The sequence below is a fragment of the Gallus gallus genome, chromosome 2 (assembly GCF_016699485.2).
Source record: "Gallus gallus isolate bGalGal1 chromosome 2, bGalGal1.mat.broiler.GRCg7b, whole genome shotgun sequence".
In the NCBI taxonomy this organism is placed as follows: Eukaryota; Metazoa; Chordata; class Aves; order Galliformes; family Phasianidae; genus Gallus; species Gallus gallus.
In genome coordinates this window covers 16,655,626-16,672,799 of record NC_052533.1, presented here as the reverse complement: position 1 = coordinate 16,672,799, position 17,174 = coordinate 16,655,626, and the positions used below count along the sequence as shown (strand labels likewise).

Here is a 17,174-nt window from a genome sequence, read left to right as displayed (position 1 = left end):
TTACTCCTACAGTAGAACAGTTTAGCAAAACTATTTACTAAAATGGCCTCATATGGACAAAAACATTCAGATTTCTACTAAACAATGATTGTTTTGTTGCTTGTTTTCAGAATTTTGCAGCAGTAATGGGCCTGTTTATGCCAAGATTAATAACCAACAGTTGTAAATATATTTCAAACAACTGGAGGCTGAAGAGGAAACAGATCATATCAATGGATTTGTTTGTGAACCGGCTTCAATGCAACCATTGTGCATGGATTACAATTCAAGGCCATTTTTCTTTATTAGTTATGTTCTGGAAACTATAAATAATGTACTAATTTTAAAGCATTACATGAATTGGCTCAGTCCACATAATCCTCTACAAGTTTCCTCCAAACCAGCAAACAACACTCTTTTGAAGTTCATTCATATTTTTTCAGGATGATTTTCAACAAAATCTTCCTGCTACCAGAAGATGAAAAATGCACTTCGAGAATCCACAGGCACTGCATGGAAAACAGATCAATATTCTGCAATAATCTTTGCTTGACATGGAATCTGTAACTATGATATATAATCTGACTCACAATGCACCTACTATCCTCTTTCAGAAGTGCACAATGCAAGTTCAAAATAACAGAAATGGTTGGTCTCCTGTCGTGTTAGTCCACACAGGGATACCCAGAGAAATCACAAAAGTCTATGAGAAAATTATCAATCTCACTCCTAGTTTAGCTCAATATGCTTTTCACGGGGAAAGCTATGCCACTGAGACTCACTCATCCTTCCCCAAAACATGTAGTTTACAATCATACTAATTTAGTATCACATAATGATTCCAAGAATGCAATAGACAGCTAGGGATAATAATATAGGGGGAAAAAAAATTCATTTCAGAAGAGCAGGTGCACATAAAGGGCACACGCCTTGGAGGACATTTGAAGCCCATCTTCTTTCTCTATTGCTTTTCATTCTTGACTTCAACTTTTCATGTATCTGAAAACTTTTTAAAATGTTTCTACCAGATTCAGAGCTCTGACTCCCTGTGTAGGAGTGATTACTCAGGAAAAAAATTCAGTACAGTGAAAATGAATATTGAATCACAGAATCAGAGAATGGCCTGGGTTGGAAGGGCCCCAAGGCTCATTAGGTTCGAAGCCCTCTGCCACAGGCAGAGTCACCAACCTCCAGATCTGGTACCAGACCAGGCTGCTCAGGGCCCCATCCAACCTGGTCTTGAACACCTCCAGGGATGGAGCATCCACAACCTCTCTGGGCAGCCTGTTCCAGCACCTCACTACTCTGTCTGTAAAGAACTTTCTCCTGATATGCAATCTAAATCTTCCCTGCTTGAGCTTAAAACCATTCCCCCTTGTCCTGTTGCTGTCTACCCTTGGCTGATTCCTCTTCTGTTTATAATCCCATTTTAAATACTGGAAAGCTGCAATTTAGTCTCCTCACAGCCTTCTCTTCTCCAGGCTGGACAAGCCTATCTCCCTCAGCCTGTCTTCACAGGGGAAATTCTCCAGCCCTCTGGTTGTGGCCCTCTTCTGGACCCTCTCCAACAGCTCTGCATCCTTCCTGTATTTGGTGTTCCAGACCGTTACACAGTACTCCAGATGGGGCCTCATGAGGGCAAAGTAGAGAAGGATGATCACCTTCCTGCCCCTGCTGCCACCCCTCTTCTAATGGAGCCCAGGATGTCACTGGCCTTCTGAGCTGCAAGAGCACACTGCTGGCTCAGTTTTGGATCCATCAGGACTCACAGGTCCTTCTCTGCAGAGCTACTCTCAAGGAATTCTTTTCCCAGTCTGTATATATATCTGAGATTACTCCGACCCAAGTGCAAAACCTTGCACTTTGCTTTGTTGAACCTCATTAGGTTCACACAGGTTTACCTTTTGAGTTTGCCCAGGTCTCTCTGGATGGCATCACCTCCTTCTAATGTGTCAATGGCACCACTCAGATTAGATTTTATTCTCTCACTCAAAAGTCTATGTTCTTAACTTATGCTATATTCAAATCCAGTCTCTACCCACTAGACATACTGGTTCTTAAACCTTCAACAGAATTCCTGTAACTGAATGCACAAGTTGCAGCCTTGTCTGAAAGCATGTTTTTACTTCCTACAGAAACTGAACTGTATTTTTCCATTTCTTTAGCTCACCAAAATGCTAAAATGATGCAGTATGGATAGCTAGAAAGTTTACACATGTGCACAGATACTTAAAAGCTCAGGTGTAGATCAATAAAGAAAAAAATAGGTGTACTTAATTTGTAAGCAAATTTTGCATCTGTAGGCACAGAAATATACCACTTGCAAAGAAATAATTACATCATTCTACATTAGATTTTAAGAACATAAACAGTATTTTTAAGGCACAGTTTCTTATGTTGGACTTCTGAAAATAATAAACTAATAGTGCTTTCTCATATTACTTTTATACAAACGGAATTCAGTAAACTGACATGCCTGAAACAAGACAATACATGCAAAACATGGGAATTTTTCTCACAACAATAATCAGGCTTAGGTACATATTTCAATACCTCCCAGATCAAATAAAACCATCCTGATTCTAGAAGTACAAGGAGCCACTCATATTGCCAATACCCAGAGAAGATAAATGTAATATGCTTTTTCAAAAATCAATTCATTTGCGTAAAGAAGTTTAATGATATTTTCACTGATGCCAACATCTGACTTCAGGTCACAATTGCAGCCCATTTTTGCTACAGAGTTAAATCAAGAACTCCCCAGTTTAAAGTATGACCTCTAAAATTAACTAACCTTTCAGTACTGAAGCTGGAATGAGACAATTCAAAAATCCCATGAATTTGAGCTGAAGTTAGTTGTTGATTTTAAACAGCTGGAGGGGAGGGAAAGGATACATATCTGAAAGAAGTACATTGAGAGCAGCAGGATTCCCTTTAGAGAGAAATAGAGAGCAGTTAGTAAAAGGAAGCAGGATAAATTACATGAAAAGGACTATGTTTGTAAAATGAAAGAGGGATAAAAACACAAAAAAAATGAGTCAAGATTAATAATAAGTCTTTATAGAAAGCAGAATAGAAAAGGCAAAAGGAAGGAAATGAGTGGAATTGGTAATACTTCAAGACTTCACATAGTCTTACTTCTAAAACTGTAATTATTTGCCTCATATTGAAGTATAAATCACTGTGGGTATGCTATTACAGAATAAACTGACATGAAGGGTTTGGGAGTCTCATATAAAGCTGGGAGGCAGAGTCATTCAGAGCTGTGTTGCACGGGGCTATGATCTGAAATTTCAGAGAAACTCCCCTTACCTGCAACTGAAGTGGACACAGCTGTAGTTCAAAACACAAAGGATAGGAGGTAGCGGTACTTTTGTCAGCATGACAACTACAGATCACTCACTGAATGAACCCACAACCATTAATGTCATTTTGAATTTACACTCCAATATTGCTCAGCTTCTCAAGAAAAGGCAGACATCAAGCACTGCTCCAAGGACAGTTCTGTTCCAATCAAGAATAGTTTCAGTCTGACATCTGTTGGGAAGCACTTATGAGAAATATTTATTTTCTAGAAATTAGATGCAATCAGTAGTTATAGGGAAGGAGTTAACTTCCTGCTGAAGCACCCAAAATATCCACAGCCATCAAATGCTAGGATCATCCAGTACTTAGCCTTGATGATTGCATCCTGCATGCCCAAATCTGTATTGCTGTTTCAGCTTTATATAGCATGTTGCTACTTTATTTCTTAAGTAGTGATGTGAAGATTTCCAAACTTTAGTGGTATATGTCTCCTGTCACTTAAGGATTGTGGGCTAGCATTGCTAATAAGAGTTGGCTTGTCACCCAGAAGAGAAATTTTAAAACTGTGTTATCTTCACACTGGATAAGACAAAACTCAATAGGAAAACCATGGGCATTATGTAAAATGTAAAAAACCTCACAAAACAGTTTAAATAGTTGCATTATTCTCCAAGCAGTACTACTGAATTGCTGTCATTACCACACTGAAGAAAAATCTACTGTAATTTCTATGTACCTTTGTATGAGACTAATCTAATATGCCGATTTATTAGTTAGTTCTCTAATACTGGTAAATAACTGGTAACTGTACTGTACAGTCTTTGTATTGCACATGTCCTTCACAGACCTTACTAGTTCTTGAAGTCCTAGGACCAAACTCTAACCAAATGGAGACAAAAGGCTCTCATACTCTTCTCTCCTATGATGAAAAAAAAAAGGGTTGGATTTGCAAAAATTAGGAAAAGCATATGGTTATTGAGGGCAGAGCAAAATGCCCACCTATCAGCCTCTGTCTGTGGAAAGGACACAGAGGTACTGTGGAAGCTCCTGGACTCAGCAAGTTCCATTTGTGCTGAGAGAGAAATCATTCCATGTATTTGGTATACTTCCTCAGACATTTCTAGGACAACTTCTAGAAATGCTCCCTTGCTATGAGTGTGAATGAGAAGTACGAGGTGGAATATAAATACATACAGCTCATGCAAACAGAAATTGTAATCACACACTCCAAAAAGATGCAGGCCATCTCATTATCATTGCCCCACAGAAACAAATGAATCATTACTGCATAATTTCTTCAGAAGATAACAGGAAGACTTTGAATTTGCCTCAGCATGCATTTGGTTCAACATCTTATTTAATTTTCTTATAAAGCACTGTCATCATCTAGTGGTATATTTTGCTTCCATGTAAACTGCATGTTATGAGGAGTAAAGGACTTCATTTACTTAGCACCGAATATGGCAGAGATTTATTTCCTTGAAGTTGTGCCAAACTGTGGAGGGATACAGGGAATGTAAAAAGAAGTAACACGAAATAAACTTAATAGAACTGTTGAGGATTTCAAGAACAACTTGTAGACATTCTACAGGATGAAAACTTGAATAATTTTGTGTCCACAAGTGATGACAGACTAAATAAAAAATACACCTTGAGGATGCTTCATACCATCACTCATACTACTCATAAAGTATACAGGGCCATGAACAAATATTTTGGAAAAAAAAATCACAAAAAATATTTTGAAAGAAAAGGATTTTGCAAAGCTTTTTTCTTATAATTAGAAAAGTATCACAATTTTGAGAGTCCACTATTTATTATGAACATACAACTGGTTGTTGACTTACGTGGTAACTTTTCAGTCTAACAAAATCAACTTTCATGGAGATGAACCTTTCTGAATTTCTGCTGAGATTTTTAATGTGCTCCACAAGGTCAGCACAGAACTTGTAGCCACCTTTGAGTACACAGAGAACGACAATATCATTGTCTCCAATGTCTTGCATAATATCTTTAGCCAGTCGTTCTGTCCTGGAGCAAAAAAAAACCCAAAAAGATAAAATAACATTAGAGGTGTGTTCCCTAAGTTTATGATATGCTTTCTGTATGGTTACAATGAAATAGAATCACAAAAATATTGCATGGCCCACAATCTGCTTGAGCACATTGACTTGGTTTGAGTGGGATTGAATAAAGTTCACAACAGGCAGATATGCAGGCTGGATGCAAGATGTAAAGTGTGTGAATCAAACTGGATAAGCTTAAATTTATTAATTTGCCAATTATGTAAAAACAAGCAACACATCTCACTGTGTGTTGAATTCATAAGCACTTCAGAGACCTCAGAGTAATAGATGAAACACTGCATTCAGTTTTACCTTGAAGGAAACTTCAATATAAATTATTTCTGTAAAATGACGTACCCAATTATTTAATTTACTACCTGAGAACATTAAATCAAATGAAAGACAGGGAGGAATTATTTAAAATATTTCATTCTGTCAGGCTTTGGAAGATGCTACAATTTTAATAAAAATATAAGCAAGTACTATAAAGACATATATCATCAATAAAAATTTTATGTAGAGTGCAGTGTAAGTGACTTGTTCTAGGTCACACACATGAGAATAATCAAGGTTATGTCCCGACTAACCTGCAGTTGCAGGGTCTTTTCTTGGTTGGTTTGGCATTGCAAACACAATGTAGCAGATTGAAACCAAAAGACACAACATTTCTGGCACTCAATACTACAGAATTTTTCAAGATGAAAACAATAAACCTGAGTGTTCGTCTTAAATAGCTTTCATTTCTAAAGAACAAGGTAGAAAGTATTACAGATCTAAAACAAATACCCGGTCACTGCTAGAGGTAAAACTGAGATCAACAGAAAACCAAAAAATGTCATTAAATGTTCTGACAAGAACAGTTCAGTGCATTGTTTTCTGTAAACACTTTTTTTGCTGGAAACTTTTTTGATCGGTCTCTGAATTAGATTAGTAGATTCAGTAAGAAGGCACTTCTTGACACGATGCAATTTACCAGTAGATAAATCCCATAATTTATCCTGTATCTTTCATGATCGTGTTTTTTCTCTACTTGCAATCATTTAGAAATGTGTTTGCCCCTATATGAATACATTGAACTTGAGTGAAATCTACATGTATGCATGTACCAGAGAAGAACAAACACTAAATTGAGGCTAATAGACTAGCTATGAGTCAACATGTCATTTTCACTTCTTTGTAATGCTCAAGAAAATTCTGTAAAGCAACAATTCATATTTTTAGATTCAGAAAACAGGCAGTACTGTGAGATTATCTTGTTAGATCTTAAATATATAATTCTTTTTACTGAAGTCCAGATCAAGATTAGTAAAAGTTTTTCAATTACTTTTTTCATAAAATAGTCTTTTATCATCTCTTACCAAGTCTGAGAATTATGGGGAAAACTTTTTATTCAGAAGAACCATTTTTCTGATGACATTTATTTATATTATTTCTTGGATTGTCTTAGGAGATGAAATTTCCAAAAATTCCAAAGAACTGTTAGTATTTTAAATGAGTATAAACTCCAGAGCAGACAAAAATGTACTCTATAAAAACACGCCAGTTTTTAAATCTATGTGCAGAGACAAGATAATTTTCTCAAGTGCTGAGCCTTCTTTCTACACGAAAGTTTTGCATGGTCACAGTATATTCAATTTTGTTTCCTTTTCCATCAGAACAGAATGAGTCTTTTCTGGAAGAGTACAAAAAGACAGTGGAATTCATCTTGCTGGAGTACAAAAACACCAAACCGCTGGAGTTCAGCGTTAACTTCAGACAAATTTATAGTGAATCCCATGAGAAATAAAGTAGTAACATATTTATTTAAAAAGATGAATTAAGAGTCTGTTGACCTTACACAAAAAAAGACGAAAAGTACAACATAATGGTAGCTGAAAAGGTGATGAAAGAAAGCTTGTGTTTGAAACAAATATAGGAGTTATTACTCTTCCTTATGATGCATGCTTACAATCTTCTTTCAAGGAGTTCCAATAATTTCACTACTTGCAACTGGCTGCAGGTTAAAAATATCCCATGAAATCCATTCAGACTGGTTGGACTAGATGATCTTATCAGTCTTTTCCAATCTAAATGATTCCATGATTCTACATTCCCAGTACTTTGTTTAAAATTACCATTTCCATTTTGTAACTTTTTGAAAAGATTTTTAACAGCATATCAAAATAACAACCGGGTATCAACATTGAGTTGGACTACCACAAATATCAAAACACCACAGCTGCATACACTGAGAGCACACAGGAACTATTACTAGGAGGTATGATGGTTGACGAAACTTTCTCACTGTCACACTCCAAATGTAGCTTTTGGCACAAACAAAACCCCACACTTTCCTCCTAGGCTGGCTAGCTCTCTACACAGCTTAAATTACAGAAGTCAATGGTGCAGTCTGGAACAATTGGGTTAGTCTACATTAATGATTTCTATAAGAGAATTCTCAAAGTTGCACTCAAGTAATTTTTTTTTCTCTCTTTTTATGTTAAAAACATAAGGCAGGGTGTAAAAGGAACATTCAAGTATTACTATGTGCAGAGATTTGTACTTGTCCTTCCCATGTTGGTTCATGCCTCCTGTACACTTGCATTTCAGCACCGGAGTCCCTACATGATCACATTCTCTGTTTTGTGGGAATACTGTACCGTTCAACGTCCAAACCAGAAACTACGTGAAACAAATTACAGTGAGTTGCAAGAGGCAACAAGTCTAGTATTTCTTAACTGTCAAGCAGTATTTTTACTTCCCAAATTAAACAAATAAATGTATAATAGAATATATTAGGACAAATGTTATACATACACTGTCTGCAGATAACACAAATAACAAAAAAGAATAATAATACTGACCAAAGTATTTATTTAGTAACAAAAAAAGCCACACGTACCTGTCAACAATAATGCCATGAGGAATAAGCACATATTCCAGATCTCCATAGTAATGCTGTGGATAAGTGAACAAATCCAGACTATATCCAGGCCAATCATCTGAAATCTGAGTATTAAATAATACTGTTAGGAATACCTCATAGTGTTTGACTGTATATAACTGATATAAATTCATTGGTTTAGTACACTGTACTGAAATAATAGAATGACACACTCTTCCATATATGCTGACACACAAAAAATAAACTTCAAAGTTATGTAATCAGAAGTTATTATTTCATTTTTTCTACGCATTATTTTGCTTCTAGTATACCTCAGAAATTAATTGTTAGTGGGTTTTTTGTTTGTTTGCTTGTTTGTTTTATTTTTTCCAAAGAACTTGGGAAAATTCACTTGAGTTACAGTTCGACACAGAGAGGAAATAATACTAAGCTAGCAGCAAGTCTAAGTTTCTTACTACTTGAAGACTGGAAATACAAATGTAAGATTACCAAAAAGAAAGGACTTTGCAAAGGCAGATTCAGACAGTGGGCTTAGAATGTACAAAATCATAAATTAAACCCATGAATTTCTGTTTAAGAGGTAAAGTCACATATCCTATAGACACAACAGTACATATAGAAAATGATGTGGTTCATGGACTCTATTCCTAAAAATCAGTGAAAGACTGTCTTGACAAAGGCAAGGGTCCTAATTTAGATAAGTCATCAAAGATAAACTATTACCAAGTGTTCATGTGTCACCTCAGTATCAGCTAGTTTGTAAACTCACACATTTACAGCAAAAAGTACTTTAATATTTAATACACACTAGCTTCATAACTGTCAGAATACAACAGTTATGAGAATACAATGATAGTAGAGATTATGTAGGGCAAAACATCCAGGCAAAGTTATCAGTAGATTTCTAAGAAAAACAAAAAGCTAAAATTCCTCATCAGCAATTTTCACAATACAGTTCTGTATGGAAGACAAGACCTGCAGGTTCAAAATGTTTCTTGGAATCATTATCAAGTTTTGATTCAGTATTGGTATATAGATTCCATTCTGTATAGGTACGTGTACAGACTGGGAGAAGAACCCATAGAGAGCAGCCCTGGGGAGAAGGACTCAGGGACTCTGGTGGATAAAAAGCTAGCCATGAGCCAGCACTGTGGAAGGCCAACAGTATTCTGAGCTGCATCAAAACTGGTGAGGCCTCACCTTGAGTACTGTGTTTAGTTTTGGGCCTCTCACTACAAGAAAGACATTGAAGCCTTGGAACGTGTCCAGAGAAGGGCAACGAAACTGGTGAGGGGTCTGAAGCACAGGCCTTATGAGGAGTGGCTGAGGGAGCTGAGATTGCTCAGTCTGGAGAAGGCTCAGGGGAGACCTCATTGCACTCTACAACTTCATGAAGGGAGGTTGTGACGAGGAGGGGTTTGGCCTCTTCTCCCAGGCAGCAAACAGGACCCGAGGAAATGGCCACAAGTTGTACCAGAGGAGGTTTAGGTTAGACATAAGGAAAAACTTTTCCTCTCAGAGAGTGGTCAGGCACTGAAATGGCCTGCCCAGGGAGGTGGTACAGTCACTGTCCCTGGCAGTGTTCAAGAGGCGTCTGAATGAGGAGCTACAAGATATGGTTTAGTGGCTTGTGATAGCAAGGGCAATGGGAGGGCAGTTGGTCTAGATGATCTTGTAGGTCCTTTCCAACCTTGTGATTCTGTGATTCTATGAAAAGAGGGGTGGCCATCAGGGTGAGGGAGGTGATTGTCCTCCTCTATTCTGCTTTTCTGAGGCCCCATCAGGAGTACAGCATCCAGGTCAGGGGCTCCAAGCACAAGAAAGATCTGAAACTGTTGGAGAGGTCCAGAGGAGGGCCAGGAAGATGATCAGAGGGCTGGAGCACCTCTCCTATGAAGAAAGACTGAGGGAGTTAGGCTTGTTCAACTTGGAGAAGGGAAGGCTCCAGGGAAACCATATCGTGGCCATCCAGTACATAAAGGGAGCTTATAGGAAGGAGGGAAAGTGAAAATTTACATGGGCAGGTAGTGATAGGACAAGGGGAATTGGTTGTAAACAAAAAGAGGGGAGATTTAGATTAGATATTAGGAAGAAATTTTTCACTCAGAGGGTGCTGAGGCACTGGAACAGGATGCCCAGAGGAGCTGTGGGTGCCCCATCCGTGGAGGTGCTCAAGGCCTGGTTGGATGGGGCCCTGAGCAGCAGGATCTGGTGGATGCCAATCCTGCCCATGGCAGGGGGTTGGAACTGGATGGATTTCAAGGTCCCTTCCAACCCAAGCCATTCTATGGTTCAGAATAAAGTGACACCTAACAGGTTTTCTTCACAGTCACATTTCTCAAGTGACCTGTTGCCTTTCTCCTTGACCATGTGAACATTAGCAGGAAAAATGGTGAGAGACTTGCCTTTGAGAAATGCACTTCTTCATGGCATTTCTACTAAACATGACTTCTAAATGCCAGTCACTGAAACTAACCTCTGCTTACAATCTCATCTAGTAGAGCAACAAACCATGACTCTAAAATACCTAAGCTAACATGGCATACTGGATTCTGAGCTGTTCCTCCACATCTGTAGTCTTGTTGAAGTTACCCGCAGTCCTGTCTAGTGCTGCATGATAACAGTGCTATGTCTTATGGATTTTTGTTTGGCTGGGTTTTATTGCGCATCTGTGGACAACTACAGACACCCATACCATCAGGTGTTCTTAGCTCTGCCCAATAGTTTCTGTACTAAAAAAAATAAAAAGAAAAAAAATAGCTTTGTTGGCAACTAGTATGCCTGCACATAAAGAGCATGACTCAGAGATCACTGGAATCAATGAAAGTTTTTCCTGACTTACACAAGCCTTGAGACTACACATAGGAAAAAAGTTATTTAGTTATGTTCCTCGTTTCCACAGAAACAGGAGGGTATAAATATACTCCTCGGCAAGAATTTTAATGAGGCAAATCTTGCTTGAAAAGCACTGCCGCTGAAGGCCTGGGAAGCCTATTTTGCTATCTTCCTTCTCAGGACATGGTGTGGCTGACACGTTTTAAATATTTTGTAGCAATGAACTGTCTGGCATGGATCTGCACAGAAGCACTTTAACATAAAAGGAAACAATTTCAGGTAGCGATTTGAATTGCATAAGAGCTAAAAGCACTCTCTAAGAATTCCTGTCAGTATCACTTCTTCAGGCATCTTTCTCATCAAATTACATGTTTTTAAGCATGGTGCACAACATCACATGAAATGAACTGAAACTGCTTCAGAATTCATACAAACCGACAGCTCTCACTCGAGTTACAAACTGTCCTTTCTGAAACAGCATCAGTATGAAACCTTTATGTTTTTATCTATCCTTCTGGTTCCCAGGAATAAAAAAATAGAATAAAGAAGTTCTTATTTACAAGTGTTCGCTGGCATTTGGCAAATAAGATTAAATTCATATGTACTTTCTAATTAATTACTTTGTAATATAATCAGCCCATTCCATAGTCTACTTTCTTTTAAACTGACATTTCCCAACAGTAAGCCTTAGAAAATCTGATTTATCCCAAAGCTAGTCAGAGTGTTAGGACAATTTTCAGGTAACTGCCAATTTTGATGAGCATTCTGCTTGTGAATTCTGTGATTACCCTCAGTAGCAAAAGATGTTAATCTCAAATTAAATTCAACTTCCATTCCATAGAACCTCAGTCTCACTAAGGTTGGAAAAGACCACTGAGATCATCTAATCCAACCATCAAACCATCTCCACCATGCACACTGAGCCGTGTCCCTCAGGGCCACACCTACATAGTTGTTGAACACCTCCAGGGACAGTGACTCCACCACCTCCCTGGGCAGACTGTGTGCCAGTGCACCACCACTCTTTCTGAGAATAAATTTTTCCTGACATCCAAACTGAACCTCCCCTGGCACAGCTTGAGGACATTCCCTCTCATCCTCTGGCTGTTACATGGGAGAAGAGGCTGACCTTCCACTCACCTCCTTTCAGGCAGTTGTAGAGAGCTAAAAGGTCTGCCCTGAGCCTCCTCTTCTCCAGATTGAACAACCCAGATCCCTCAGCCGCTCCCCATAAGACTTGTGCTCCAGATCCCTCACCAGCTGTGTGGACGCACTCTGGGGACTCAATGTCTTTCCTGCAGTGAGAAGCCCAAAGCTGAATACGGTACTCAAAGTGCAATGAGTACTTCTGGCTTTAATTCTTGAAAAACCTAAGGAAAATTTTTGATTGTTTTGATGAGATAAATAAACATAGATACTAATTATATTGGTACACAAATGTGTAAAAAGAAAATCCCTACAGTGAAAGAAGCAGCTATTTCTGAAGTTCACGTTTGGCACGTTCAAGCAGCCCAGCAGAAATTCCTTGGTGAGCCTCCACAGAGCTGATCGAATGTACACAAATAAGAATACAAAAACATGGCAAGGTCTGAAAGGCTTCCTTTGAGACAGAAAAGAGAAAACGGAGAAATTCTACCGAGCTACCTTTGGAGAAACACTGCTGACTTTGTTGTCCAACAAAGTGGGCACACGTGAGGGGCTAAGCACAGCTCTTCCCTTAAAGTAACAAAGACCTGAGTTCTGCTTTGGTACGAAGTAAGCGAGCTGAGCACCAAGCAAAATCCATGTTTTGTAAATGCAAACCAAATCACACTGCACTACCTTCCTTCTGGTTGGTTTTTGGAAGGGTACCAAGCAAAAGACACGAAGTCAGTGCACTGAGGAACGTCCATCTCTGCCGCAGCACCCTGACCCACGTTACGACAGGCACTGACCACAGCGGAGGCCACCAGAAAGCAGCGGCCGCGGCTCAGCCCAGGCGCAGCGGCGGTCAGGGTGTGAGCGCTGCCCGCGCCGAGCCCGCTGCTCTGCGCCTCGGCTGACACCCCACCACTGCGATAACACGAGAGCGTTCTCAGGGGGGTGCCAGAGATAACGAGCAACTTGGTGTCCGTTTTATAGGATAAATTCATTTGTGCCATGGGATATCGAGTACATTCCCTCACTTCTGCGTCATTCATTCATCCCCACAGCGCTCAAACGCCTTTCTGAGGTGCTCGCCTCCTCCTGCCGCACAAGGGCGAGGAGCAACGTGACGGTGCCTCCCCACGGGCCCGCGCTGCTAAAGGCAGCCCGGCACCGCGGCGGGGGCCGGAGCGGCTCTATGGGGACCTAGAGCTCCATTTCTCAATACACTTCGTTAAAACCATAGCACGGAGCAGGGCTCGGAGCGGGGGCAGGGCCGGGAGCGAAGCGGGGAACCGGCCGGGCCGAGCGCAGAGTGGGGAGGGCGGGAAGGAAGGAGGGGGCGGCGGGGAAGCGGGAGGGGTACCGAGCGGCCGAGCGCCGCTTGCATTTACCACAACGCCGCGGCCTCCACCTCCCCGCGCCGCCGCGCCGTTCCCGGCCATCTTCCTCCGAGCCCGCCCGAGGGGCTGCGGCGGGGCGGAGCCGAGCAGGGCCGGGCCGTCCGGTGCCCCCGGTCCCCGGCGAGAGGTGGACGGCCGAGGGAGAGGCCGGGAGCCGGGGCTGAGGGGCGCGCCCCGGAGTAGGCCGCGGAACTGGGGGTGTGCGTCCCGCTCAGCCGTCAGCGGCCTTCGGAGAGGAAGTACTGTGATGCATACATTAAAATGCGTGCCGTTCTGAGTGAGGAAGCGGCAGCGCGTGCAGAGCTTTGTCTACAAAAGGCAGTTGGAGATGGAAGGCGCCTGGAACTGTCTAAAGCTCGAGGAGGGCATTGCTGCTGGCGGGAGCGAGGCGTCGTGCTGGAGATGTGGGCACAACGTGATAAGAGGCCCGGGCTGAATGAGCGAGGTGGATAAGATTAAAGTGGTGTGGCTTAAACGGACAGTCTAACAGGTCTGCACTTATACTCTAGAGAAGGAGAAAAACAAACAAACAAAAAACCCTGTCATCTATCTTGTTTTCCATCTTTGCTGACTTCTGAGCTGGTGCTCCTCCCCGGCACTGCATAGGTGTTGGAGTAAGCGGCGTCTTCAGGAGCTGGACTCGAGGATCGTTATGGGTCCCTTCCAATTCGGTATATTCTATGGTTCTCACTGCCTTCAGCCCACTGCAGCATTTCCCATGCTGTGTGTTTTCATTAGAAGGGGAGCAGAACAGGAGCCACCCACCTGCCTTCCCTCTTCTGCTTCTCTAGAACTGTATAATGCTGTCCTTTCACACACTTACAGATGAGAAGGATCTTGCATCCTTGAGGTTGCTCTGAGCATTGTGCACCTTTAAGTTTCCTTTTTGCATCCCATTGTGTGGGGAAAATCCTAACAGTCCCTCCATCCAGTGCAAGTAGTTACAGGGTTTTTTTGAAAGTATTTTATTTTCCTAAAAGTGAGATTTGGTTATATTTTACAGTATTTATCTGTTAAATATAGAACTTACAGAATTCTGCCACTCCTATACTAGCAAATATTAAAGGAATAAAAAGTTGGTTTTAGAGACCTGGGCATAATGAAATGTGTTTACTTTGACCTGAGCAGCTATTACCAACCAGACCAAGCAGGAAGACATTTTAGTTTGTGCACTGCTTTCTGTAATACAGCCCTAAAGACTCAGAGGCCCCAAGTCATAACAGATGGACCCTGACAACTGAGTGCATCAGGCAAACCAGGAGCCTGGTGTCCAACATGGGTTGCTTTTTAGGTGCATGTTACTTCGTTCCCACTTGCATTAGAAGTGATAGGACAGCTATTAGCTTAGGAATCTGGTGTTAAGGATATTTTTATGAATGAATCTACAATTACAGTCTGGATAAGTACTACAGTAACTTAAAACGACCTTGTTATAGATGCTTTGGTCTTATGTGAAGTCAAACCTGGTTGCCTCTTAGTGGGTTAAGGACCTACTCTTAACTATTGCTACAACTGACAACATGTGTCCAAGAACAGAGGTTTACAAAGTGACACAGGCCAACTCCAGAATGTGTCTGTCTTGGAAGTGATCCCTGCATACCAAGACTGAAGTATCCTGCAAAAAGATGGTCCACAGTGCATTAAAATAAACTTTTAAAAAGTTAGTGAATTTGATAAAGAGCATATAAAGATTTGCACAAGCCCACATACGTAGATTAAATAAAGTTATTTTCATAAAATATATAGGAGATCTTCGTAATGGGCAAAATCCCTAAATACTTCTGTATTTTGATTGCATATCAGCATTTCATAGATCTATTCAGAAATAAAGTCCAATTTTTCATCTAAACTTTGGGATTAAACACCACTGATTTGTACCCACAAGCACTTTTCAAGATCTGAAGATTCTTCTCGCTTGGAGGTGGGCAAGAATCCCTTCACCATCAAGCAAATGCAACATGATTTAGTTAATATCACGACAGACAAAGCTGCTATTGAATAAACATCACAGATCTAAGCTGTACCATTTTTTAGCTAGTTAGATTGCAATTGGGATTACAATTTATTTTGCCATTGCTGAATTCCTACTGGTTACTTCTACCATTTGGACTAGTTAGGCTACTATTGCAGAGTTTTCTGTCTTTTCTTAAACCATGTTCTTTATCCATCCACAGGAATACAAAAGATTGTTCTAACTACATCACAACAGACAGAACCCCGCAGACAGAAGTTTAAAGATTTGGAAAAGATTATGAAAAAGATACTAAAAAATGAATTCCTCCGGCATTGTGCAGAAAAACATAAGCAGGAAACATTTGTTCTTCCCGTCAGGGTTGGATGACTGCATTTTGTCAAGTCTTCTGGTATACTTCTCTTCCAAGAGTTTTACAGGGATCACTTCTGAAGTGTAATGAAGTGTCATGTCTTGTTAATAACAATAAATCAGAACATGGAAATGAAAAACTAGATAAAATTAGCTGGGTCATAGTTGGAAAGGTAGTGCTGCTATCAACAACCACCAGTCCAATCCACCAAGCTGCTCTTTCTGCATGTATCATGATTTGTTAGCACAAAACGTAATACAGGTTTTTTAGTCTTGTTGCAAATGTGACAAATTAATGGTTCTGTAAACCCATAGAATGAATAGTAGAATTAATAAGGTTCTTTGTGCATGACAGGAATTAATCTGCTAAGAATGCTGCTGTTGAGGTATATATACTTACTGAATGATTACATTGTTTTTCTACAGTATGAACTGATGCAGAATGAATTAATTTACAATAGATTTTCAAAACTTTAAATTAGGGTCAAAATATGACTATTTAAACCATGATGTTAGGATTTTAACTGCTGAAGAACTTTCCTACTATGTTTCTTTAGCTGTTTGTTTATAAACTAAAAATAGGAGAAAAAGAGTAAACACTTTGAGACATACAACCATGGGAAACGATCAAAGGGGAAAAGAACAAAGAAAATAGGGTAGAACAGTGAACTCATAGTAACAAGTAGGTCTGGACACATAGCCAAAAAACATAAAGTAGCAGATGGAAAAAGTGACACCCAAAGAAACAAAGCAGAGTTTAGAACATATATACAAATCCCTTGTGAACAGTATTTATATCTTGAGCCTTCACAGAACTAAATTTATAATTTCAGTTACACATCCTTTCCTCTCTTACTCTGTTACTGATGAAGGCAGCATAAGTATCCACCCTTCCACAACTATAACATAAAGAAATACTGAAAACAGGAGGCTGGGAGCAGGGGTATAAACAAGAAAACAGCCAAAGACAAACATTATCACAGGGTTATCTGTTAGCCTTAGAAATTCCATTATGTATTCCCCTCCCAAGAAGCCATAATAAACATTTGAAAACACAATTTAATATGTAAACACCAAAAATAAACAAGAAAAGCATGAAAATCCAGAATATTTCAAGTTATAGGTTACCTAGGTAGAAGCTTGCCAATTAGAGGATGAAGTAAGAGCTCTTATTTCTTGCTCTGCCTGTTGCTGCAGCTGTTATGTGAATAGCAGTACTGTAAGCAATCCTATGAAGCATAAAGTGGCATTTG

At 40.0% G+C, this 17,174-nt stretch overlaps 1 protein-coding gene across 3 annotated transcripts in view; it reads right to left on the bottom strand.

The window, feature by feature from the left end:
* Positions 1-13,668, bottom strand: part of PRTFDC1 (phosphoribosyl transferase domain containing 1) — a 47,647-nt gene extending 33,979 nt beyond the window's left edge. For all 3 annotated transcript variants that reach the window (NM_001199585.2, XM_015281378.4, XM_015281377.4), the window contains exons 1-3: positions 13,590-13,668; positions 8,233-8,339; positions 5,133-5,316 (exon numbers count right to left, since the gene is read on the bottom strand). In NM_001199585.2, coding sequence (NP_001186514.1) covers positions 5,133-5,316; positions 8,233-8,339; positions 13,590-13,640 — 342 coding nt within the window. In that variant the 5' untranslated portion in view covers positions 13,641-13,668. The remainder of the gene's footprint in view (positions 1-5,132; positions 5,317-8,232; positions 8,340-13,589) is intronic.
* Positions 13,669-17,174: the final 3,506 nt, after the last annotated feature.